This window comes from Gasterosteus aculeatus, chromosome 6, assembly GCF_964276395.1.
Source record: "Gasterosteus aculeatus chromosome 6, fGasAcu3.hap1.1, whole genome shotgun sequence".
NCBI classification, from domain to species: domain Eukaryota; kingdom Metazoa; phylum Chordata; class Actinopteri; order Perciformes; family Gasterosteidae; genus Gasterosteus; species Gasterosteus aculeatus.
The window spans coordinates 18018325-18042367 of record NC_135693.1 but is presented as its reverse complement, the minus strand read 5'-3'; the positions used below and the strand labels follow the sequence as shown (position 1 = coordinate 18042367).

General features: G+C 49.7%; 1 protein-coding gene across 1 annotated transcript in view; it reads right to left on the bottom strand.

Annotated features, from left to right (window-relative positions):
• The window catches only part of LOC120821024 (protein kinase C epsilon type), a 33075-nt gene that overhangs the window by 3709 nt on the left and 5323 nt on the right, over window positions 1–24043 (bottom strand). The window contains exons 2-13 of the mRNA XM_040179365.2: window positions 18174–18237; window positions 14782–14944; window positions 14531–14565; window positions 14375–14463; window positions 14142–14274; window positions 13907–14049; window positions 13742–13838; window positions 13416–13639; window positions 13160–13333; window positions 7307–7461; window positions 692–830; window positions 184–372 (exon numbers count right to left, since the gene is read on the bottom strand). Coding sequence (XP_040035299.2) covers window positions 184–372; window positions 692–830; window positions 7307–7461; window positions 13160–13333; window positions 13416–13639; window positions 13742–13838; window positions 13907–14049; window positions 14142–14274; window positions 14375–14463; window positions 14531–14565; window positions 14782–14944; window positions 18174–18237 — 1605 coding nt within the window. The remainder of the gene's footprint in view (window positions 1–183; window positions 373–691; window positions 831–7306; window positions 7462–13159; window positions 13334–13415; window positions 13640–13741; window positions 13839–13906; window positions 14050–14141; window positions 14275–14374; window positions 14464–14530; window positions 14566–14781; window positions 14945–18173; window positions 18238–24043) is intronic.

Genomic DNA, 24043 nt, shown 5'->3' with positions numbered 1-24043 from the left:
CAGCCCATTAGTCCATTAAGGCTGGATGTCATTTGAAGTCTTCATGACGTGCACAACCAAACTCGTTACTTAAGAAAGCAAAAGGTACAGGGACAAGGGACAAGGGAGACATACTGTAGCCTCACACGAGTTCTCGTTTCAGCGGACTAGGAAGCTGACTGATTCGACGGGGCGCCGACTGACCGCTTTGAGGATGGACACGGCCTCCTTGCTGAGCCAGACGGGATACAGGACGTCGTCGTGGAGGATGGACTCGAACAGGTCGTCCTCGTTGTCGGCTTCGAACGGAGGCTGACCCGCCATCATCTCGTACATCAGCACCCCCAGAGCCCACCAGTCCACCGACGGGCCGTAGTCCAGCTCTTGGAGGATCTGGTCACACGGTAGAACATGGAAGCTTAGCAACAGGTGGTCGGAGTCAAACAAGCCCGTACGTGAAACTTAGCGAGTCTGCTATTCTCATTTCTCAGTCAACTTCTGCGAGATAAAAAAAACAAAACCCGAAAACCTTCCCACCAAAAAGGCTAAAACGCTCTTCTTTCAACGGCACATTGGCCGCGGAGAATAGAGCCTCATCAGCATAGAGCGGAACACGGATGAATCAACAGTCAGTTTGTTGGGCAGGTGTGGTGGGATTGCGGGGGTGTCCCGGGAGGGCACGGGGGGGGGGACGGGGGGGTCCTTAGCTCACCTCAGGTGCGATGTAGTCTGGCGTCCCGCAGAAGGTGGTGGTGCTCACTCCGTCGAGGATGCCCTCTTTGCACATGCCGAAGTCTGCCAGCTTGCAGTGACCCTCCTCGTCCAGCAGGATGTTGTCCAGCTTCAGGTCCCTGCAGAGCCGCGGACACGTCACTGATTCAGCGTTTCACGTTCATGTAAAAGACGACTGCTTCTCCTCAGAGAGGAGTTGGGATTTCACAAAAATCTGGATCCACGTGTTGGTTTTAGTATTTCAAGATGTGGTGAATTTGTCTCTGTGTGCAGGGGAACAACCTCAGAAGGAAGGCAAAGGTGAGGGTTGAATGGGGTAAAGAGGTGAAAGGGGGTGGGGGTAGCATGAGCGATAAGAGAAGCGCTGTTGAGAGATGACAGGGGTGGTTATGAATGCTGCAGATCTCGGCTTGATGGTTGACGGCCACAAAAATGTCAACACGGTCTCGATTTAGCCGATGCAGCCTTTCAGCCCGGGCTGTTTTTTCTAAAAGTACACAGCCGCCCTGACAAGCCAGGGAGGAGATAGAGTTTGTGCGTGTGTGTGTCTTTGTGTGGGTTTTTTTTTTTTGAAGTCATGAGCTTATGCAACAGTTCCCAAATGGAAATAAAGAAGCAGCTCAATGACTTTTTCCTGTCCTGTCACTCTGAGCTCTGACAGGACTTTGACTTCACTCTGCAGTTCACGGTTGTCTTCGGTTAATGTAAATACAAACTTAAAACAACATTCCCTTGAAACCTGAACACATTCTAAGAAATCTGAATGAATTCCCTCAGTTGGACATACAGTTTGGCAGGAATCCCGATTCCGTGCAACGCCGGTCTCAAGGCTTGTCAGAGGCACCGGAGCCTGGCGGTTGGCTCCCAAACAAGTTTTCACCACATAGTTCATACTTAAGTCATCTTAAACGTTGCGGAGTTTCTGTGATTTTTCAGCGCACAAAAGACACAACAAAAGTGCGTTAAAGTTGCGTGAACTAATCGGAGGATTAGTTCAGTGTGAGGAGAACCGAGCAGACAAATAAAATATATATATATATATTACTTCCAAATAAATCCATTTGCACTCTCCACAAGCGTGGTTACGTTCGCTGGCGTGAGCTTTGCTCCCCAGCAGGAGCGCAGTGCTGCGGCGTGTCCGCGGGCGATGCCTTGCCTAAAGGCACGCTGACGAGGAAAGAGCGGCTGCCTGTTTACATAATTCACCTCCCCGAGCACATTAAGTACGATCTGTTCGCCCGCGGCAGCGCAGGAAAGTATTCAATGCATTTGTGATTGAACTCAAATGAGCGTTGAGGCTAATCTTGGTATTAAACATCACCTGGTTGCAGGAAAATTCAGTATGAAGTGGCTACAGGTGTTCAGCCGCACTAATGGAATGATTTTTTATTAATGCAAAGATGTCTTGTTGTGTTTTTGCACGATGAGAAGGAGCCCCATAATATATGTTGCATAGAGGGAAAACATCTTAATCATCTGAATGTTTGGATCTCTACCGTTATCATTGTGTGTATTCTAGCCTTTTATTTATGATTACTTGTTGTGAAGGAGTTACGGATATGAGTGTTGAAAGGTTTCTGTGCTCTGAACCAGCAAATGTTGCTTTATTAAGATGAATGAATATAAAACCACAGGTATACATTATTTCATCAGTCCTGGGTATGGCTTTCTTATTTCATTATGGTACAGGCTCAGTCATACAATCCAGATATGAGACTTAATATGAAGAATGTGAGGGAAATTTCCGTTATTATTTCATGGCACTAGCTATGCTCTGTAGTATATTGACAGAGCGCACAAACAGGGTTCAGAATGTCCGACAGTACTGTCATAAAGTACACTTGTCTGGGCTCGAGTACGGGTACTCCTGCTTTAAAGTCATTTAACACTGATTCGGCTCAGTGAAGAGCTCTTTGGTAAGAAAAGCAAGCAGCCTGATAAAACCCAGAACTGAAGGAAAGTGTCTCAGCATGAGACAGTGAAACCCAACTGACCCTGGATCAGTTTCACATTGTGTTCCAGGGAAATAACCTTTGTGTTTTGTAAGAAAAGCTTTAATATCGCTCAACAAATTCTATCAATAAACAGGAGCTGCTGCATGAGGAGTTTTCCCTCCCACACACACACACACACCAGGCAATCAGGCTCAATTGAAAGCATTTCCTGTGCTTCATGTTAATCTTGAGTGATTTTTCCATTACGTCCTCAGAGACAACCCCTGTGCACTGTGAACCTCCCTCTCTGAACTCTATTAAGCGCCCTGTTGGATCCACATCCGTCCAAACTGTCATCACCTCATTAGATATCGTGAGACGAATATGAATCCTTCAGTTATGGGGCAAAAAAAAACAAAACGATAAAAGACTGGAGGGCCGGACCTCAATACCTCGAGGTTCTGAGTTGTCGTTGCTGTTCATCCAGACGTGTACCCGCCCTCCGACCAGTCTGAGCGCGCTCTGCAGAACCACCACACCCAAACATCTGACACACTGCATTGAAGATGACAAGACGGGTGAAAGTGCTGCTAACTGCATGTTCTATTGTGCAAAGATGCTCCGAGGAGTGAAGGAGGAGGGAGGGGCGGCGAGGGGAGGAAGGAGGGGCGGGGGGGGGCGCATGTCGGGACAGAATGTTCCCAAAACACTTGTTGTTCGTCTGCCTCGGCTCAATAAAGCGGGTCAGGACCAGAGAGCGAAGGGGAAACATATCTATTTATATATAGAGAGAGAACGAGAGAGAGAGAGAGAATCAGGTAGTTCAGTCCAATCAGCCAGCATTTATTACCATGCGGTGTGTGTGTGTGTGTGTGTGTGTGTGTGTGTGTGTGTGTGTGTGTGTTTTTTCCCCCCTGCCAACCTCTGACGGAGTAGCATTCACTATCAAAACAGCGTGACTGAGAACACAATGTTGAAAGACTGGTCCATTAATCTTAATGTTTGAGCGCTGCAGTCAGTTAGAATGTGCTTTAAACCTCAGAGTTGGAATGAAAGATTTCTGGATGCAAAGTGGAAATAAAAAGATACATATATCTTTGTCCTGCAGGCCACTTCTTAATGAGTTGGTGTGTAATTACGATCTGATACCCTTTAAAAATGAAGGCATTTGACCTTATTAACTATATGGCTCTTAAATAATATAGAAAAAAAGAATGATATATCTTACGTGCCTTATGATGGGAAAGCAGTGAAAGTGCCTTCTAGGGCAAACTTCAGGTGGAGACAATATGATAAAGTGCCCCGTAGGGGGCCCTTCCAGTGGAGAAAACAAGCTCTTTAAGGTGCTTTTCTAGCGCCCTTTGGATCGTCCTTCCAGTGGATGGAAGGTGATGAAGTGCCGACCAGCCTTCCAGAGGGGAAAACGTGATGCAGTGTGCTAATAGGGGCCATTCGATGGGGAAAACGTGATGCAGTGTGCTGATAGGGGCCATTCGATGGGGAAAACGTGATGCAGTGTGCTAATAGGGGCCATTCGATGGGGAAAACGTGATGCAGTGTGCTGATAGGGGCCATTCGATGGGGAAAACGTGATGCAGTGTGCTGATAGGGGCCATTCGATGGGGAAAACGTGATGCAGTGTGCTGATAGGGGCCATTCGATGGGGAAAACGTGATGCAGTGTGCTGATAGGGGCCATTCGATGGGGAAAACGTGATGCAGTGTGCTGATAGGGGCCATTCGATGGAGAAAACGTGATGCAGTGTGCTAATAGGGGCCATTTGATGGGGAAAACGTGATGCAGTGTGCTGATAGGGGCCATTTGATGGAGAGAACGTGATGCAGTGTGCTGATAGGGGCCATTTGATGGAGAGAACGTGATGCAGTGTGCTGATAGGGGCCATTTGATGGAGAGAACGTGATGCAGTGTGCTGATAGGGGCCATTTGATGGGGAAAACGTGATGCAGTGTGCTGATAGGGGCCATTCGATGGGGAAAACGTGATGCAGTGTGCTAATAGGGGCCATTTGATGGAGAAAACGTGATGCAGTGGCTACTTTTTTCATAGGGGCCCCATGGCTCACAACTGGTGCCCTTTACATTTTGACACCCCTGGACTTCAGATACTGTGTTCATGTGCTTAAACTTGTAAAATACTGTGATACAACAGCACCAGATCCACCGACACAGAGTGACATGTACCCGCTATCTGCGGAGCTTAATGAGCCAATCATTGATCAATCAATCCTTCCAGCTGTAGGAAATAACCAAAGGTGCTTGCAGCCTCTCGGAGTTCTATTACACCGTGAAAACAGAGGCCGGGTCAACTAGAGGTACTTCTGGTAATAAGACCCCCTTCAAATGGTTTGAGTCAGACTTTGGGTGGAGTATCACTTTAACACGACAAAGTAGCCAAAAGCAATAAAAAACAATCACTAAACGGCAGAGCTTTGGGCTCTGACCGTGAGGGCTGACTCAGATTCAGTAATGCCAACCCAAAGAAACACTTACCCTCACAAACGGTGTGATCATAACCCCCCCGCAACCCCCCCACGTCATTATTAACAACCAGTGTTAGAGATACAACGAGACCGGACCCTCCGATGAAAGGACGGAGGGCAGTTATGTAAGAGTTCAGTGACTTGTTTGTGCGACATCTTTGTGTGCGTTTAAAGCGCTACATACTATTTTGTTCTATTCATTTAGTTTTCTTTAATTAATGCGCACACTTGTTGTCAACACGTGATTGTTTTCCCTTCTTCTCTTTTTAAACATCCTTAGCTTTTCCAAATGAACCAGATGGATTTTATGCATCAGCTTTATCTAGTGGAATGAATTTATTTATTCATTTAATTTATTTATGGCTTTGTGATGTTTCTCTGGTTTCATTTGATTTCTTTATTGGACTTTTACTTTACTGAGTTATTGGCTGTTTAGTTTATTAAACTGTCCCGTTAAAAATTATTTTCTTTCCACGAGCTGGAGTGAAGGGGATAAACTATCCAGTCTGACAGTATTTGATTGGCGTTGGGACAGTTGTTACTGTTTGTTTTGGGTTTTCATGTTCCACGCTGTCTGTCAGGGCAAAACAAAAAAAAAACATTCCTGGCAATATTCTGATCAGATAAAGCAAAATGAGTCTTTATTAAAGAGGAAAGATCGCGTGTTGCTGCTGTGAGACTGAAACAAGGCAGAGAGATCAGATAACAGCCAGTGGCCGTTGTTGTGTAACGATAACAAACCTTCTCCTCACTATCTCTGTATCTCCATGTTCTCCTCGTGTCTCCGCAGCGACAACAACCTGAAGCTCCCACGGGAGTCTGACTGACTCGCACAGCAGAGAACACAAAGACACCAAAACCTACAGCGTCACACGCGCCACCAAAACCACCATCTCATCCAATAACTAACCACACCAACAAAAATCAGCGTGCTGATTCCACAACCTTACACCGGCTAACTGGGTAACTGGGTCAAAGGTCATTATATTGAGTTACATTCGTCTTGCATCTCCAGCCCACAGTTTAGTTCTGGTGCTTCTCCAGGAAGGGTTTTCAGGTTCTGGGGGGTTTTTTTTTGGCTCAGAACGTTCTTTATTACCCTCCTTCTTCTCGTGACGGCATGAACACGGCGAGGAAAGCGAGCACAAGGCACGAGACGCACATAATTGCACGAGGAGAGAACCAGACCTCAGGTCCTGGAGGAGAGAACAGCGGAAACGAGAGGCCTCGCTCTTCTTCCATCAAAGTTATTTGTGGGAGCAAACAGGCCGAACCTGCAGCGAGCCGCCGTCCGCCACAATGGTGTTATGATTCGAGCGGCGTGCTGCCGCCGAGGGGCCGGCTGTGTGTTTGCTGTCCCCCGACAATGATATTATGGCTGAGGAGTCCACATAGTGCCACCTGCAGCGGAGGGACCGGGGGGGGGTCGACGCGAGTCGAGCGTTTCACCAGCGGAGGAAACATTCGTCCTTTAAGCCCGGACGCTTACGGCTGAATCTAGCCACGCCTCCCGCACCCCTACCCCGCCTCTGATTGGCTGACGCGCGTTCGTTGGTTGGGTTGCCGTAGTTCACATCCATGTCTAAAATGCCCTCGTTATTTCATTCCAGTAGTAGAGATAGCAAATGAATTCTGGAGTTACGGCCCGAATGTGTTTAGCGAGGTCTCATTATATTTTGCTACTCGATCCGTCCATCCTTAAGTCTACATCTGGACATCAAGAAATAGATGGATGGAACACAAAGGGGAATGTTAGCATCTATTTCATACTGCTGTAAATGCGTTTATCAACTGGGAAATCGGGGCTAAATAAAAAGTATTTCCCTTTGTATTCAAATATGTATTTGATGTTTACAAGATTTCTCTGCAAGCAGATTCAGTTCAAGGAAAACTTGACCAGTATTTGAGATCCAGCTGGTTACTTCACTCTCCTTTAACATTTATTTTCCTTTTTCTCTGGGAATTCTCTCATAAGCCTTGTAATGGAGCCGCGTGTCTCAGCGGGAAGCTCCAGATCAAACAAGCACAATGTTCAGCGCTCCACAGTGTTTGACTGCAGAGCGGCAGAAATCCCCAGCGCGTTGATGCCGATTTAAAAAAAAAACGAGAAATAACGCAGAAAGGCGCCGCGTGTGGCGCGTGGCCGAGGCCTGGTGGTCACCTGTATATGACCCCATGCCGGTGCAGGAACATCAGGGCGGACGTGACCTCGGCGGCGTAAAAGCGAGATCTCGCCTCGTCGAACTTCCTCGATCGCTGAATCTGAAACATGAGGTCGCCTCCGTTGACGTACTCCATCACGAAGAACAGCCGGTCCTGGAGAGAGAAGAGAGAGAGAGGCGCCCATTACTGACACCCATGGGTTGAATACCTACAGCACCCCCCCCCCCCCCTCCCCATATTGATGTCTCTAATTGAAACGCATTGATTGAAACTAAATTTGTGTTTATGAAGCAGATGAAAATTCAACAAGTTCACGATATATCAACACAAAAACACCCTCGATGTGAAAACACACAACTACAGTATATGGCCAACATAGATTGTCTCCACTTCCTGTAATACACACACACACACACACACACACACACACACACACAAACTGACTTCTATTCTCTTGGTATTGAAAATGGGCTGCGGGGGGAAATGGACCTCTTCCTGAATTCCAGTTTGCTTTCTTTATATAGGAAATAAGAGAGCGAGAGAAGCAGATAGAGACTATGTGTGTGTGTGTGTGTGTGTGTGTGTGTGTGTGTGTGTGTGTGTGTGTGTGTGCATATAAACAGCTTCCTATATAAGAAAGCATTAAATCATTAAACAATAACAGAGAGGCAGTTAAACAAACATCTCTTCGTCTCTGTGCTTCAGGGTTCAGGATTCATTCCTCACTGTGTCATTCAAACGTTCCCGTCACACAGAACTGTGTTGCTGCTTTTCCTCTGATGAACTAATGCGACAGCGAGGTGACGAATGGCCAACAGGAGCCGCCGGGGGAGATAAAAGTTCCTCTTCTCTGCCGGGACGCATGCCAGCTTAGATTAAAAGGAGCGCATGTGTCTTCCACAAAGTTACTTTCACGCAGAATCAAATACACAGACCGGACAGTTTGTTGATATCTAAAAAGTTATTTATTTTCCCCAAATTGTAATCTGTGGTCTCTTAATGATGTTTACAACGACTCACTGCTTGGACCTGAAGATGCCTCCGGCATCCACATGTCACAGAGCCGACTTTGGGCTCCTTGTTTCCTCTTCGGGAGCCTCGGGATCGGCTCTTACATAAGTGTCTCTCTCTTTCTGTAAAGCGACTTTAAACAGGATGTTGAAATAGTTTGTTTAAATGTACCCAGAGTCCCGGCTGGTCCCACCCAATCAAACATGAATAAACATTTCCTGAGTGTAATTACAAATGTACAGATACTGGCACACACACACACACACACACACACACACACTCCTCGCTCTATAGATACACACCCAAATAATCCCGGCACTGGCTACAACGCGTTACTGCGTCTTATGACTATTAACAACACAGCCGAGGGAAGAAGGAAGAAGAGGAGGAGAGGAACAAGGGAAGATACAACGAGAAGGAAACAAGGAAAGGAGGACAGAGGGGGGGAAAGATGAACAAATAGACCGGAAGGGGAAGGGGAGGGAGGGAGGGAGGGAGGAAAAGGTGACTCAACGAATGAGGAAACAAGAGAACATCAGCTTAAATGAAGATGGCACCAAACCACTGTTGTTTTTATCATGAGATCACATGATCAAAGTGAGGTCTCAGTCAAAGCTCCTGAGACCTTCACCTCCTGCGTCCTCACGAGCTCCGGGTAAGTATCTTTGGTCATGTAGCGCAAAGTCGAACCTGAAGTGAAAAAAAAGGGCCAAATGGGGTTTGAACTTTTGTCCTTTTTAAAAAAAAAAAAAAAAAAGAGAAGAGAAGTGAAACGCTGCCCTACTTTTCCTGGAACATTACGAGCCATTAGCGCTGGGCTGCTAGTCATTAGCACACAGAGTAAAGATGTACTCTGTGATTTCATTCACACACGACCTGCAGCCCGACTTCTCCGGCTGCGACTCAGACGGCTTCACTTTCATTCTCCTCAGGAACAACATGGCCGAGCCATGGTGGGGTTCGCCTGTAAGAGGACGCCCGGCCTTTTCCCTTTTTTCCCCACCGATGTTTGCAGCGGGAAATGATTGTAATTGTGGGACGGAGCGTATTGTGTGTGTGTGTGTGTGTGTGTGTGGCCCTGGAACCAGATCAAGAATGCTTGTCCTTAAAAGAAACAGGGAATCGGGCTTGTGTCCTCGTACCGAGTCTCTGTCTCTGTTCATATCTGATCATAAGTGTGTGTGTGTGTGTGTGTGTGTGTGTGTGTGAGCTGCATCCTAAGAGAAGCGGAACACACGTGTATCCACCATGCATGTGCTTTCACTGTAAATGTTTAACGTGTGTGTGTTCATTGTTGTTAAACACACGCTAGAGTGCACCGTTTTCCTGCCGTCTGGCCTTTTAAAGGTTAAAGGGTTAAAGGTGAGATGTGTCCCCCCCTGCAGGTCAATGTGTGGTTGGACGACTACTACCGGGGGACGTATTGTCCTGACAACAAGGAGCAAAAATACTGGGGCTTTGGGTACTGGAGCGTTAACGAGGAGAACACAACCTCAGCGCCTGCTGGACGCGCACACTTTGCGTCCCCCTCCGCGGGCTAAAGGTCCCGTTCCATGGGGGTGGGGGGGGGGGGTTCTGTTCGGGACAGCCTGGAGTTCAGCGTTTGGGCTTGAGGGAACCTCTTTGGTTTCCACGGCGACACGTTCCCGAGCATCAGTGTTTGCTCTGATTGCCTCGCCACAGAACCGCTCTGATGACAAAGTGTTTCCATTCTCTCAGCCCTCTGAGAAAGGTGGAATTCCTCCGGATCAAAGCTGACGTGCGCTTAGTGGATTATTTCCAGCTCTCAGTACAGCTCATTTATTTCAAAATGGACTTTAGTAATTTGGTCTTTAGCAAGAAACACGGACAGAACTCCCCTCAGCTGGTGAATAGATAAGAAATAAAATCCTTTTTGTAATGAATCTACATTTTTATTTTAGTCCATTTTGATAGAAGACGAAAATGAAAGGAGCTGATTATTTTATATGTTTTTTTAGAAGCCTACAATCAACCATGGAAAGCAGAACTAATGGAGCAAAATACTAAAAACGCATCAATGAGCCTGACCGTTGCCGAGGGCGACGTGTTCCTTTACAACCAGGACTCACACACCCAACCACACGTGCACCACGTGCACTAAAAGACCACGCGAGGACAAATAGTCCCCAACAGGTTCCACAGTTTACAGTGGCCAGCTGTCTCTCTGTCCGTCCTCCTGTGTCGGTCCATCAGTCTCTCTGTCCGTCCCCGTTTTGTACCTGTGTCGGCCCATCAGTCTCTGCCTCTGTCCTCCTGTGTCCCTGTGTCGGCCCATCAGTCTCTTTGTCCGTCCTCCTGTGTCCCTGTGTCGGTCCATCAGTCTCTTTGTCCGTCCTCCTGTGTCCCTGTGTCGGTCCATCAGTCTCTCTGTCTGTCCTCCTGTGTCGGTCCATCAGTCTCTCCGTCCGTCCTCCTGTGTCCCTGTGTCGATCCATCAGTCTCTCTGTCTGTCCTCCTGTGTCCCTGTGTCGGTCCATCAGTCTCTCTGTCTGTCCTCCTGTGTCCCTGTGTCGGTCCATCAGTCTCTCTGTCTGTCCTCCTGTGTCCCTGTGTCGGTCCATCAGTCTCTCCGTCCGTCCTCCTGTGTCCCTGTGTCGATCCATCAGTCTCTCTGTCTGTCCTCCAGTGTCCTCCTGTGTCGGTCCATCAGTCTCTCTGTCTGTCCTCCTGTGTCCCTGTGTCTTATTAGTGAACCTGGCTTGTTTCTGCTCATCTCTGTTGCTTGTGATCTTCACCAATTACAGCTCATAGAAAAACACTCTGCGTCCTCTGTAATCTGTCCTGGTCCTCACTTCCCTCATCACTTAGCAACGCTGCTTCTTCCCCACCGTCACCCTGTTGGAAATGACATGTAATATCAGACACACAGTGACAATGTGCAGCCCGCACGCAGACTCCCAGCGTCCCCCCGTACGGTGCGTCTGTGTGCGGCAGGAGGAGGCCCGGCGCTGCTGTTGTGTAACGCTGTTTACATTTCTTGGCGGTAATTAGGGGCGCCGGGGGGAACGTCTGTGATGCTACAGGCGATTAAGAGGAACAGGAGGGAGGGAAGGTAGGACGCAGTTCAAAGAACAGCGGCTTTTTTAAGAAAAGAGCGATGTTCATAGAAAGAGGACAAATGAACACACACGCTCACATAAGAATGACAATAAATGCGCGCCGGCGAAGGCGAGCGAGGCGCGTTGTCGTTGTTGTTGACGTTGCTGCTAAATGACATAATGCTTTCATGTGGACCTGCATGCCGCCCGATACCCGATGCTAAATGTGAGGCCTGTCCGGCCTGCACAGAGACACAGCGCAATCGACCAGCCCCCCCCCCCCCTCAAATGAGCTAATTGATTATGTGGGGTCGCCGTGGCAACGGGCCGAGCTTAACCGCCGTTATGTAAAAGGAGAACGTGTGACACCGCGGTGGGCCTGTATGTGTGTGTGTGTGTGTGTGTGAGGGATTATGTTCCACACACAGCAGGTACATGAGGGTTTGTTGACAGTAATCACGTTGAATCACGAGCATCAAGTGTGTGTTGCAAGAAGAGCCCGGAGGGGGGTTTGGGGGTGGGGGGAGGGGGGGGGTGACGGCCGGGTCACACGGCATATGGAATACTCATCGGGTCCCCGATAACCATCTCAGCAGTTACATAAGGGCCGCAGTCCCTTTGTTTTTGCTCCCAAGAACACAATCGCTGCGAAAATGCGCCAAACAGCCTGACGGAAAAAAAGAGAAAGAGAAGAGTAGAAGAGTAAACGGGCGACATTGTCCGTCTCTCTCCTCCGTCCGCACCCCCGCCCCCCCCCCCCCCCCTCCCCTCCACCCGTGTTTGTTCTCGCTCAGGAGGAAAACAACAGGAGTAAATAGACTGAACTGGAGACGGCAGTCTGAGGGAATAAACAGAAGAGGAAGCTGCCTCCCGACGCCGTTGCCCCTCAGAGGACATCGCTGAGGGGGGCGACGTTCACGCTGTTGAGGGTCATTTTGGGGTGATTCTGAATGTAGTTTGATGATTTCGGATGAGGTAACAAACGAAGCGAATAGAAAGATTTCCTCTGTGACACATAACTCCAAGTTATGGTGATTAAGATGAAGGTGCAGCGGCTTCCGATCGCCGGACCGAATGTGGCCCACCAGATGAGATCAAACCCCAAATATGGGCGGGCACGACCGAGGGGAAGTACATTGGAAAGTTACTGCTGAACAAATGCACGACGGATTCATCGAAAATACTGTGCGGTCGGGATAGAAATCTTTGGGTTACAGTGTGTTACGTCCCGGGGAGGGGGCCCCTTTGTGTGTCTGTCCGTCATCGTCCACCGCCTGTACGGTCGGACGAATTAGCCGGGAAGCGGCGACGAGAGAGCGAGCCGAGTGAGAAGAGGGGGGGGATGAAGCTCGAGTCGATCCAACGCCCTCTGCAAACTGGTCCCAGTAGAATCCGGCGGATGCAGATCAGCTCTCAGGATGTTTCTCTCATAGTTATATGCAGTGATTGTGGTATATTTGATTTTGGTCTACCGCTTCGAGCGGGTAGTCTTTTTTTTTATTTACATTTAATATTGTCGCAGATTTTTTTGGAGGCTTAAGGAGATTTAAAAGTTCAAAATAGAGGTTTCAAAGGTTTCACCCCATTTGAAAAAGAAGCGTGCGTTGCAGAATATACATGACACACATCCATCAGATGCGACGAACAACTCTCTATGGAGTCTATGGATATGAATGTGGTCTGATGGTGCCCCCTGGAGGTGCAGGGTATGTTTGCAAGTGAGTTGCATTGTGTGTGTGCGTGTGTGTGTGTGTGTGTGTGCGTGCGTGCGTGCGGCCTACTTTGGTCTGGAAGCAGCAGAAGAGCTGCGTCAGGTACGGGTGCTGTCTGGCCAGGGCCAGGATGCGCTTCTCCGTCAGGGTGCAGTCCACGTCGTCGTCCTGCAGGATCACGTCCTTCTTCAGCACCTTGACGGCGTAAACCTCGTCGCTGCCTTTCAGCTCCGCCAGCATCACCTGGTCACATGACACACAGTCACGACGCTCCCCACGGCGAGTGGAGGGCGGGGAGGACTGAGGGACGCGAACCGGCGCTCACCTTCCCGAAGCTCCCTTTCCCCAGAACTTTGATGAACACAAAGTCGGGCAAATTCACCCTGCGGGTTTGGGGCGCGGTGTGACCCCCGACCTCTCCGTTCGCCCGGCCTCCCTCGCCGTCCCCCGCCACCGCGGCATCGGACGAGGGGGAGGAGAGGGCGTGCGGCGTTTTCTGCTCCTCCCCGAAGGACAGAGCCTTCCGGATGTTCTCCAGCTCCTTCACGTCTGGACGCAAAACAGAAACACACACACGCGCGAGTTCCGCCGCTGTCGTTCGTTTGCCGTGTGTGTGTGTGTGTGTGTGAGTGGGAGTGTGGCGGTGAGTACCCTGGTCACATGGCGAGGTGGGGGCGGACCTGCAGCGATCGCCTTGGGTCTCAGGCGTCCCCGCTAACGTCTGCTGGGGCTCCTGACCCTGGGGGAGCTGTTTAAGAAGCATTTCGTCAGACGCTTTCATTGTCGCTCACTCGACTCTTATTCTGAAGGACTCACCTTTTTCCGCCTGTGGCCGCTGTTGGAGATCTTGTCCGGTGTGACTCCGAGGTCGGAGAGCACTTTGGCGATTCCTCTGGCGTCCACGCCGCAGTTGGGAGCCACGTTGCTCTCGCAGCGCCTGTGTACGTTCACTTTGCACACTAGGACACGCAAACGCACACAGAGACGCGTTAAGAAATTCGAGGACTCTGCCTCCTCCCAGGTCCGACGGGCCGCGTCGTGACGGACACACCTTTGCACTGGAGTCCCTGTCGCAGCAGACCCCACAGCAGAGACCCACAGTGGTCGCAGAAGGTGAGAACTTTAAAGTTGTGGATGCTGAACTTGTGCGGCACGTTGACGCTGAACCTCTGGGAGCCGACTTGCTGGAAGAGGCACAGAGGGGAACGGTGAGGAAAAGAAACCCGCGGGAGCGACCGTGAGTCGAGGATCTCTACTGAGAAGCTCCGGTTTGCAGGCGAGCACCTCCTCCACTGTGTCCTCCTGCTTCTTCATCCCCGCACACTTGGTAATGATCAGCTCGTGGCAGCGCTTGTGGACCACGCAGGTACACACTGCAGGAGGAACGGCGGTTAGGATTCGGACACTCTGGACAACAGGAATGTAAGGACGCCGTCCTACCTTGACACTGGTAGCCCTGCTTGCCTAAGACGCCCCTGCAGGTCAGAGAGAAGAAGCGCGTGAGAGCGCGAAGCACGGATGCTATTAGCTGCTAGCATTCATCATCTCTTTTAGACGGTATCCGCGTGGCACGTGGCGCGTTCACCGAGTTCCCCCGCTCACTGGAACACGTGTTCATTTACATAAACGCCGCCTCACAAGTGCAAATGCAAACAGAGCCCGTGACACGTGCTGGGGACGGGGGTCCTGACCAGATGAAGTCCCTGCAGTGGGAGCAGTAGGTGGGCTGCCTCAGGAAGGTGGCCATGAACTTGTGGCCGTTGACCTGGTGGACCCTCCGGCGGACGGCGCCCTGCCGCTTCCTGGGACCCATCCGCTGCCGGAACACGCGCTCCTCATTGTCGGTGGAGCCCGCTGGAGACACACACGCGCAGGCAGATGAGACAAGGACTACGATGTACCTGAGGCGCTGTTATATCAACTTTCAAGGTCCCCGTCTATGATGTCGCCACTCTCTGGGATTCAGCTTAAGAACTAAAACTAACGGACCTCCCGTGCCGTGATGAAACGATCACGCGGCACCTGCACTCGCACCACGAAGCCACTAGATGGCGACGACACGGCGTGCCTGATGGACGGTGCGTTCAGGGACAAAGTAAACCGCCGGTCCGTTTCGTGTGTCTGTCTTTGTCTTCCCGCGCTCTGTTTGTCGCGTTGGGTTTAATTACCGAGGGTTTCCTCAGCGGAGCGACACACACACACACACACACACACACACACACACTCTATCTCACAGGAGCATGTGTTTCATAAAGATGTCCATGACGAGAAGTGACCCAACGTTCCCCTCAAAGACGCCGCCGATCTGATCTGATGTCATTCACCCCACACGGCGGCGGTGAAGGTGACCATCTCCCCTCGGCTCACGCTGACATGTGTTCAGTCGCCGTTGCTGGCTCCTGTCCGTCCGTCCACAGGCGTATGCATGTGTTCATGTTCCTGGTCAGAGCAACGACCTGCGCGCATCAGGCATCTTCATCCGTGACATAATGATACCTGTAAATCCTCTGCCCGCCCCCCCAAACCCCCCCTCTCCGTTCCGTTCGAGCCTTGAGGACTCGCTGTGCATTCCTTTCTTCCTAAAAACGTCCCAACTCTTCCAGCCCCTTTTCCCATCGCCTAGCAACTGAGGACTGCTGCCCAGCAACAGTGTTTGACTTAGCGTCGTCCACTGTAAGGATGGGGGGGGTCGTCTGTAATAGTCACACTGTCCTTATCGCAACTCCAAGAGTTAAAGTGGAGCATCCTGAACTGTATTAACAACTCTTAATATGATATTTAATATAATATAATATGACGACATTTGGGACCATTTGACACGGCGCCCTTCGGCCTGGTCGTCAGCCACCACAACCTGGGGCTAGCTGCTTTCTAAGCTCATACAGCACCTGCTTTGTTCCTCATCCAGCGTTACCTGGACACCAGGTCACACCTGGGGGGCTGAAGTCAGCCCGACCCAACAGAACCGCAGTGTTTGATCCGCTCACAGCTGGCAGCAGCACAACCACAATAACGTACAAATCCTAAAGCTGCTTCTAGCAACAAGCCGCCGCTTCTCATGTGTGTGAGAGTGAGAGTGTGTGTGTGTGTGTGTGTGTGTGTGTGTGCTTAGAAACTAATAGGTTGATTGCAGCTCTCAGACCTGACAGTTCACCCATGCGTTCTCAGCAGTGCAAACACATTTAAGTAATGACTGCAATTTCATCCACTCCTACGCACACACACACACACACACACACACACACACACTCACTTATATAAATATATATACTTTTTAAAACTGCAGACAGAAAGAAATCTAATAAAGGTTAAAGAATGAATTTAATTCATTTTAGCCTCCTAATAGCACCTCTTTGTCACGCTCCCCCCCCCCTCTCTCTCACCCCCTCTCCCTCCCTCCCTCTCTCTCTCTCGATGATGTAACTGGTCCATTAGAGAACACTCCTCTTTACTAATCAATTTATCAGGCTGACCTCTGGTTAACCCCCTCTCTGTCTTTCTCTTCTTCCATTCGGTCACGTCCTTCTAACACGCGATCTGATGCACGCACACACTGACGCACACACTGACGCACACACTCACACACACTCACACACACGTATGCACGAAGGCCAGCAAAGATTCAGCAACAGACCCTTTGACCGAGCGGCAGGTGGAAACAGATTTGCCGGGTTTCTGGTGGCTCCGGCTTCGTTATTTTCATTTTCAGGCGTGGATTCGTGAGGGGGGGTGAACGAGTAAAAAAAGTTACAACTAACCTTCATGAGCTGAAAAACACACTGTGAAAGAGTTAAAGTTCCAAGGTAACCAAAGCGCAGAAAACGCAGAGGCAGCGACCTGTCAATCACAATATAGCCCCGCCCTCATATTCATCGCGCTGTATCAAAGAAGACTTGAAATTAGAGAATGAGACCATAAACTCTAAAATAAACTATATATATTCAACTGAACTGGACTTGTGGGAGCTTTTAGAGATCTCTAAAAGCTACACTTGCTCCGATCCGATCCGTGACTCCGATAGAGGACACGATGCGTACCGCGAGTATGACCATGGCTTGTTCCTCTGCGTGTGTGTGAGGCACCACAACGTTATTAATGAGGTGGGGGGTGAGTGTGTAACTGGGTTAAACTGCCTGACACCACGTCAGTAATACAGGAGAAACCCACAGGAAACTCGCTGCGTCTACTTCCTGCGGAAGGACTCGGCGGCGGGACGCGAGCGCTCGCTGGGAGGGAAGTTCGCGTCGTTTCTGCGGCCGATCGATGGGGGACGAGACGCGGACGTCAACGGCAACAAAGAGGCTGCAGGGACGTGTTGCTCAACACACAAAGGAGCTTTAACAAAGCGTTTACTGCTCAGGCGCACACACACACACACACACACACATTCATTATCAGGAACAACAACACATCAAGGGGAGACACAAAACCGCCGTCTGACAAACATGAAACACTGCATGATAAATGTGTGTCAATGCTGAATTCAGCACTACAATTGAAGCTTTTTATGTTTCTTTTGTTCTACTATCCCTGTTTTTTAATGAGCATTAAGCTTATTGTCAGCGTTGTTACACCTTTGCTTCTCCTCACCTCCCGCTCAAAGCTCAACAACAACTCATCAATATGACGAATTAAAGACACATACAATATGAATGAGTCATAACATATAGTTCCCCTTCCGAGGAAACAGAGACCAAAGAAATATGCTGATGTCGGTTGATGAACTCAAACTGGAAGCAGAGATGCACTTTGCAGCTTTTCGGCTGATAACAAGCGTCCGTTCATAGTAAAACAGTCTGCAAAACGCCCTGCAAAGCACATAAAAAACACAACTTCTGCATAAAGACTCGTGAAAGTTGTAGTATTCATTTTCCTGAATGTGGCGACATCGTTTTTCTCGGGTGAAAGTAGCAGCAAGTCAGTAGCTGTGAACGCTACAATGTCTCAACAGACATTAAAACGCGCTGTGGCCTCAGAACCCGACGGGAGGGAACACTTTCAGACGAGGGGGGGGGGGGGGGTCCGGGGGGGCCGTTACGCAACGCAAGTTGACCGTGATGTTGACGTGAAACGCTTCCCTCACCTTCACTGGAAGATCCCGAGAGGTCAATAACCACGTACACCTTCCCCTCTGGCTCCAGGTCAATCTGCACACACGAAACAGACATTATTATACACACACGTTATACACACACGTTATATACAAGTTGTCCAAAGACGAATGTACACGATGTGTTTGCCGCGCTGCCGCTTCCCTCTGGCGGCTCCTGTCTGCGTTGACGGGGGACGCACGCGGCTGACACGCGTCCTCGCAGCAACAACTAAGGGCTTTGTCATTTTAATCGGAATAAAGAGTTTGGCGTTCAGCAAAAAGACAACTGGGGTGCGACGTGCGATCTATTACCACTAAACAAAGTACATGAGCACACAGCATAAATACTGCTGCTGGAGAACGTAAGTCAAGCACTAAAACATTTGAGCAGAAGTACCAGCTTCAAAAAGGATCCAGAATAAGAGCATATATTTATTAAGTCTCAGTGAAAAGTGTTATTAATGGCCGACCTTAATCATCGGGAGGGTGAAACTACTTCATTTCATAACTAGGCAACATACTACTCGTTAGCACATCATAGTGTATTACTATGTTTATAATGGAGGAGGAGCTGATTATTAAATAACTGTAGTGAAACGTACAAGTACTTCAAACATGTACACACACACACAGACACACACACAGTGCCAGCCTGTGGGAAACTGTGTGATCTTAACTTCCTGTTTGGCCGAAGTGTCATAGCACGGCGGTAATGTGGTAACACGCAGACCCAGACACACACACGCACACGCGCAGACCCAGACACACACACGCACACGCGCAGACCCAGACACACACACGCGCAGACCCAGACACACACTGTGGCGAAGGTAACGGCAGCCGACTGCCGGTTGACACGTATCCTGTCACGCACCCACGCGCCATGTACACACCTCACAAAGTGTTTGGACCAGAGAGAAGCTCGAGGGAGGGGCGACGACTGCTGCTCAGAACCCAGAGAGTCCGCACGCGCACGTGGGTGTGCGTGTGCGTGTGCGCGTGCCCTCGTGTGAGCCCGGCCGAGGGCCTTCGAGCTCGTCTGGTGAAAGCGAGCTGGCATCGGCCTCGCACTGTTTCTACCGGCAGCTCGCACCACCCACGCCGTGGATAACCGCCCCCCCCCCCCAACAACACGCTCACACAGACACACACACACACAGTAAACTGTACTAAGTGAAGACTTGGTGGAGCAAACGGGCGTGGGTTCACTAATGTATACAGTCGGAGATGGAAAGCAGAGAGAGAGACGGATGAGGGGGAGGACAGAGAAAGTTTGTTGGCTCCTTCCAATGCGAAAAATGCAAAGGAGGGAGGGGGGGGGGGGGGGGATGTTGGGAGGGGGGGGGGAGGCGGGGGGCTGCACTTGCTTTGATTTGTTCGTCAACTCACTCGCTTTTCGCATCCAGTCTTTGCTCGTTCCAGAGAACAACAAGTTTAATGTGTTTATTGTGTGTGTGTGTGTGTGTGTTTGGGGGGGTGGGGGGCGGGGGGGGGCAGCAGGACACCAATATCGTTTAGAGGTTTAACAGGATTTTTATTCCCATCCATCTGTATCTTCTAGAAGACGGAGCGGAAGGAAGGCAGCTGTTGTGGCAGATGGACAGATGAGAGGTGGCGGGGGGGGGGGGGGGGGGGGGGTAATAATAATAATGGCCGGCAATTTTATTTATGCAGCACTTTTCCAGATCAAATGATTTGGAGAATAAAATATAAGAGAACCCTCTGGCTGCTGTTGTTGCAAAGACCAAATCATTGAAGTAGATGAACGTGAGCAGGAACCGTTCCTCTTCAGTCAGATGTCACCAGACGACATCACTGCTTCGGGCTCCGGGGTCCTTCAGGGTCAATAAATCACAGGCCCGTCTTAAGAATCCCACCACATCCTGCCTATTTATGCAGCGTATTGAAAAAAATACATGGAGGTGAAACAAGCCCCAAACTTCTTATACACACACACACGCTTCCTGTGAGGTCACAGCCCCCCCCCCCCCCATCCGCTGCTTACTGAGCGCGCTCAGACCCTCAGGTGCAGATGTCACTAAATTTAGAGCCGGCGGAGGAAGGAAAGGGGCCTTCGGCACGAGTGCGTCCGTGTGACTTGTTTTGTCGAGTGATCATTCTCGTACACGCGCGTGATGCTTTTTCCTCCTCCGTGTTTATCTGGGCTGAGATCACCAAAAGGTCGCAGGAAGGGCCGGCAGCGGGGTAAGGAGGGGGAAGATGTGCATGTGCACGTACACGTTGATACAGCAGCAGATCAGATTCAGGAGCTATTCACTGTTCAACGTTAGAGATCAGATGGACAGGAGATCCATGTAGATGCTGCGACCCGGCGTCGGCTGCACTTCACTCAATGGAGAATAAGTTTTAATTGAGTTTATTTTGTCTGCAGGACGTGTTGGCTGCAGCCTCACAACTCTCTGTGGCCTCTGAGAAATTAAGCAGCCAAGCGTTCTATAATGTGTCCTTCTTTGTGCCTGAAGTATTTGCACGCTAAACGAAAGCGGAGAAATCTACATTAATAATATCACATGCTAATTACTTCATTAATTACATGTATTACTGCGATGGCTACTGCTGATGGGATTCCATGATTTTCATTTGCAGGTCCAGAACAGCTACTGCAAACATCACATGGTCCTCATCATGTGGTACACTTCTAATACTAGTGTGTGTGTGTGTGTGTGTGTGTGTGTGTGTGAGAGAGAAAGAGGCTAATTTAATTGCAAGATTTAACTTAATTGCGCAGGTTTCCCTCTTTCTGAAGCGGTGAGTGAGTGAGTGAGTGAGTGAGTGAGTGAGTGAGTGTGTGTGCTCTTCATTCATTCAACTTAATTCAACAGTAAATTGGCAGTAACATCAAATGTAGCATTTGTACTGTTTAACTATTCTTCATAGACATCTGTGGTCCAAGGGAGCGCTTGTGACGAGGGGCGTTTGATTTACCGCCCCAGAGACTCAGCGGGGGGGGTCTGAACTGCAAATCTGAGCCGGGTCACTTGAGGTTAAATGATAGGAAACTGTGTGTGTGTGTGTGTGTGTGTGTGTGTGTGTGTGTGTGTGTGTGTGTGTGTGTGTGTGTGTGTGTGTGTTCGTGGTGAAAGCTCCTGGCCTGCAGATCCTTTGACGGGCGATGAGTCCTGTCCACACCTGTCGACTCACACACGGTAACACACACTGTACACAAACAAACCCCCGGGCTGTTACGGTAGAAGTGAAAGCACATGACTTTGCATGGCTCATATTCACTTTGGACACACACACACACACACACACACACACACACACACACACACACACACACACACACACACACACACCTTTTTGGACGTCTCATCTATCTGACCGACAAAGCCCAGGTTACAGTAAAGAATGTACAAAGAAACAAAACGTCCACATTCAGAGCGACAAACAGGTGCTTCTGTAAGCGCTGCACTAAATCGTCCTTCTGTATAGAAGTCCGCGAGGAGTCACATGACTGTTCCCTCGGTGGGCAACGTAAACAGTCCGTGCTCCCAGTCCTCCTCGTGTCTGCTGAGCGAAACGGCATCACCATCATCACAGGCCTCGTTTACCAGAGAAGAAGAGGAGGCGCCACGTGTTCAAGATTAAAAAGCAAAAAAGAAGAATCGAGGTCGCGTGGACGTGGAAAAAAATCAAACCAAAGCCGGAGAGAGAAACGCGCCAGAGAGGAATGAGTGAGACGCATTCAGGGGGGGGGGGGGGAGAGAACAGGGAGGACATTGTGTTTTATCTGTCCTCGGTGACACAGAGCGCGCGGCCTCTGTGGAGTGACACACTGCAGACCCTTCACGCACACACACACACACACACACAAACACGCACGCACGGCGACGCCTGTGGAGGCCCTCTTGAAGTAGCACCTCGTGAAACCCAATCATTCGCCACATACCGCATCCCACTGTTGCTATGGTACCGAAATGACGTCACTTCAAGATGCTCAATACAAGTACACACCCAAGTTCTACGACGCAGACAATTGATAGTTAGTGCAAAAAAAAGAATTGCGTGGCCTTTCTTAAAGTCTGCAGACTCGCATGAGGGAGACGAGGAAACAGGAAGCAGCAGAGACAACCTGCTCTTTATTCCCTTGTAGCCTCCAAATATTTTCAAGGCGAAGCTCCTCTGAAGCCACAGGCCACATTATAACCGTGACCCGCCGGACGATTCATCCGCAACCACAAAATGAGTATTTCATAGAAGTGAGAAGGGGACAAACAATGTCCTCACTCTCTCCAGGGCTGAGAGTCAGGAATAAAAAGTCGCCCCAACAGATCAACACCTCTTAGAAGTCGACGCGTCAGTCAATTTATGACCAACAAACGGACACAAAGAAAAAAAGAAAAGCAGCTACGAGCAGAACAGATGAGATGCAGCACACACACACACACACACACACACACACACACACGCACACACACACACACACGCACACACACGCACACACTGTCAGGTAATCTCATACAGATGGTCTCACTCGTGCTGCTAATGCACTGAATCTACTTCAAACAAACATTAGCAGCCAAGAACACACACACACACACACACACACAGCCTCCTGTTTAGCCGTGTCTGTCTTTGCCTAATTTGTCTCTGTTGAATAAGTGATGCTGGATCATTGTGAACAGGCCAGCTATGATGCCACACACACACACACACGCACACATAGACACACACACACACACGCACACACGCACACACAGTTTCCTGTGCCGCCGCGTGGTCGCAGTAAACAGGTTCCTCTCAGGGAAAGGTTAAAGGAAAGTGGGGCATCTATACGTTTATCTGAGGGCTGAGGCGCTGAGGGGGGGGGCTATAAGTCTTTCGGTCATTTGGGTTGGAGGGGGAACGTCTGGGGGTTAATTCAGCCCGCTTCCGTGCAACGAGCGGCGGTTGGAGATGGAGGCAGATGGAGATAGAGATCATCAAAACGGAAGAGAGAGAATGTGCATTAACCTCTAACTGACTGCTGGTGGTGGTGGGGGGGGGGGGGGGGGTGTTATAAGATTCATCATGTGTGTGCTCAGCTTGGAACACAGCTGGAAACAAATAACCAATAAAACGACCAGATGGTGGATGGGGGGGATGGGGGGGATGGGGGGATGGGTAGGAGGGTGGGGGGGTATTAAAACGTGCAAACTCCACAGGGAAGCTTCGTCCAGGAGCCCCCGGGATCGAGGCCCCGCACCCCGAATGTTGTTTCATTCTAGGTTTTTTTTTTGCATTTCAGATGAGTCACTTCGCTCACTGCAGAAGAACCGTGACACTCATTTAGAAGATAACATGAAGGAAGTTACTGAAAGACATTCACATTACAAAGGGCTCGTTAAACAATCATACAACGACGTGCGCGCACACACACACACACACACACACACACAGCAGCTTGTCTTATGGCCCCTTCTTTGGCATTCAATCAAATGCTTAAAAGAATAAAAACAAATTGCCTCATCACACCACATGACACCCGTGCGTCCACAAATGGACCAACGTGTCTTCACCATCTTTCAAAATAAAGCGCCAGTACCGTCCTGTTTGGACACTTAAGCGCTCGCAGGGGGTCGACATTGTACTTAAAATGTATAGAGGGGACTTTCCCGCTCGCTCTCTGTGCGACCCGGCGCATCATTTAATAAGTCAAGACATGTGATCGCCTTCACTGATTGGTGTCAGTTTGAGATCACGTCAGTCAGGCGAAGCGGCCTGATGGCTGCGTGAACTCATTTCATGTTCCGTGAGCACTACATCGCTGGCACGTCGGTGTTTTTAGTGGCGACGGTAACAGTCAATAACGTCCAAAGTCTGCAGAAGAATAGAAGCCGACTGAGGGACTTGAGATG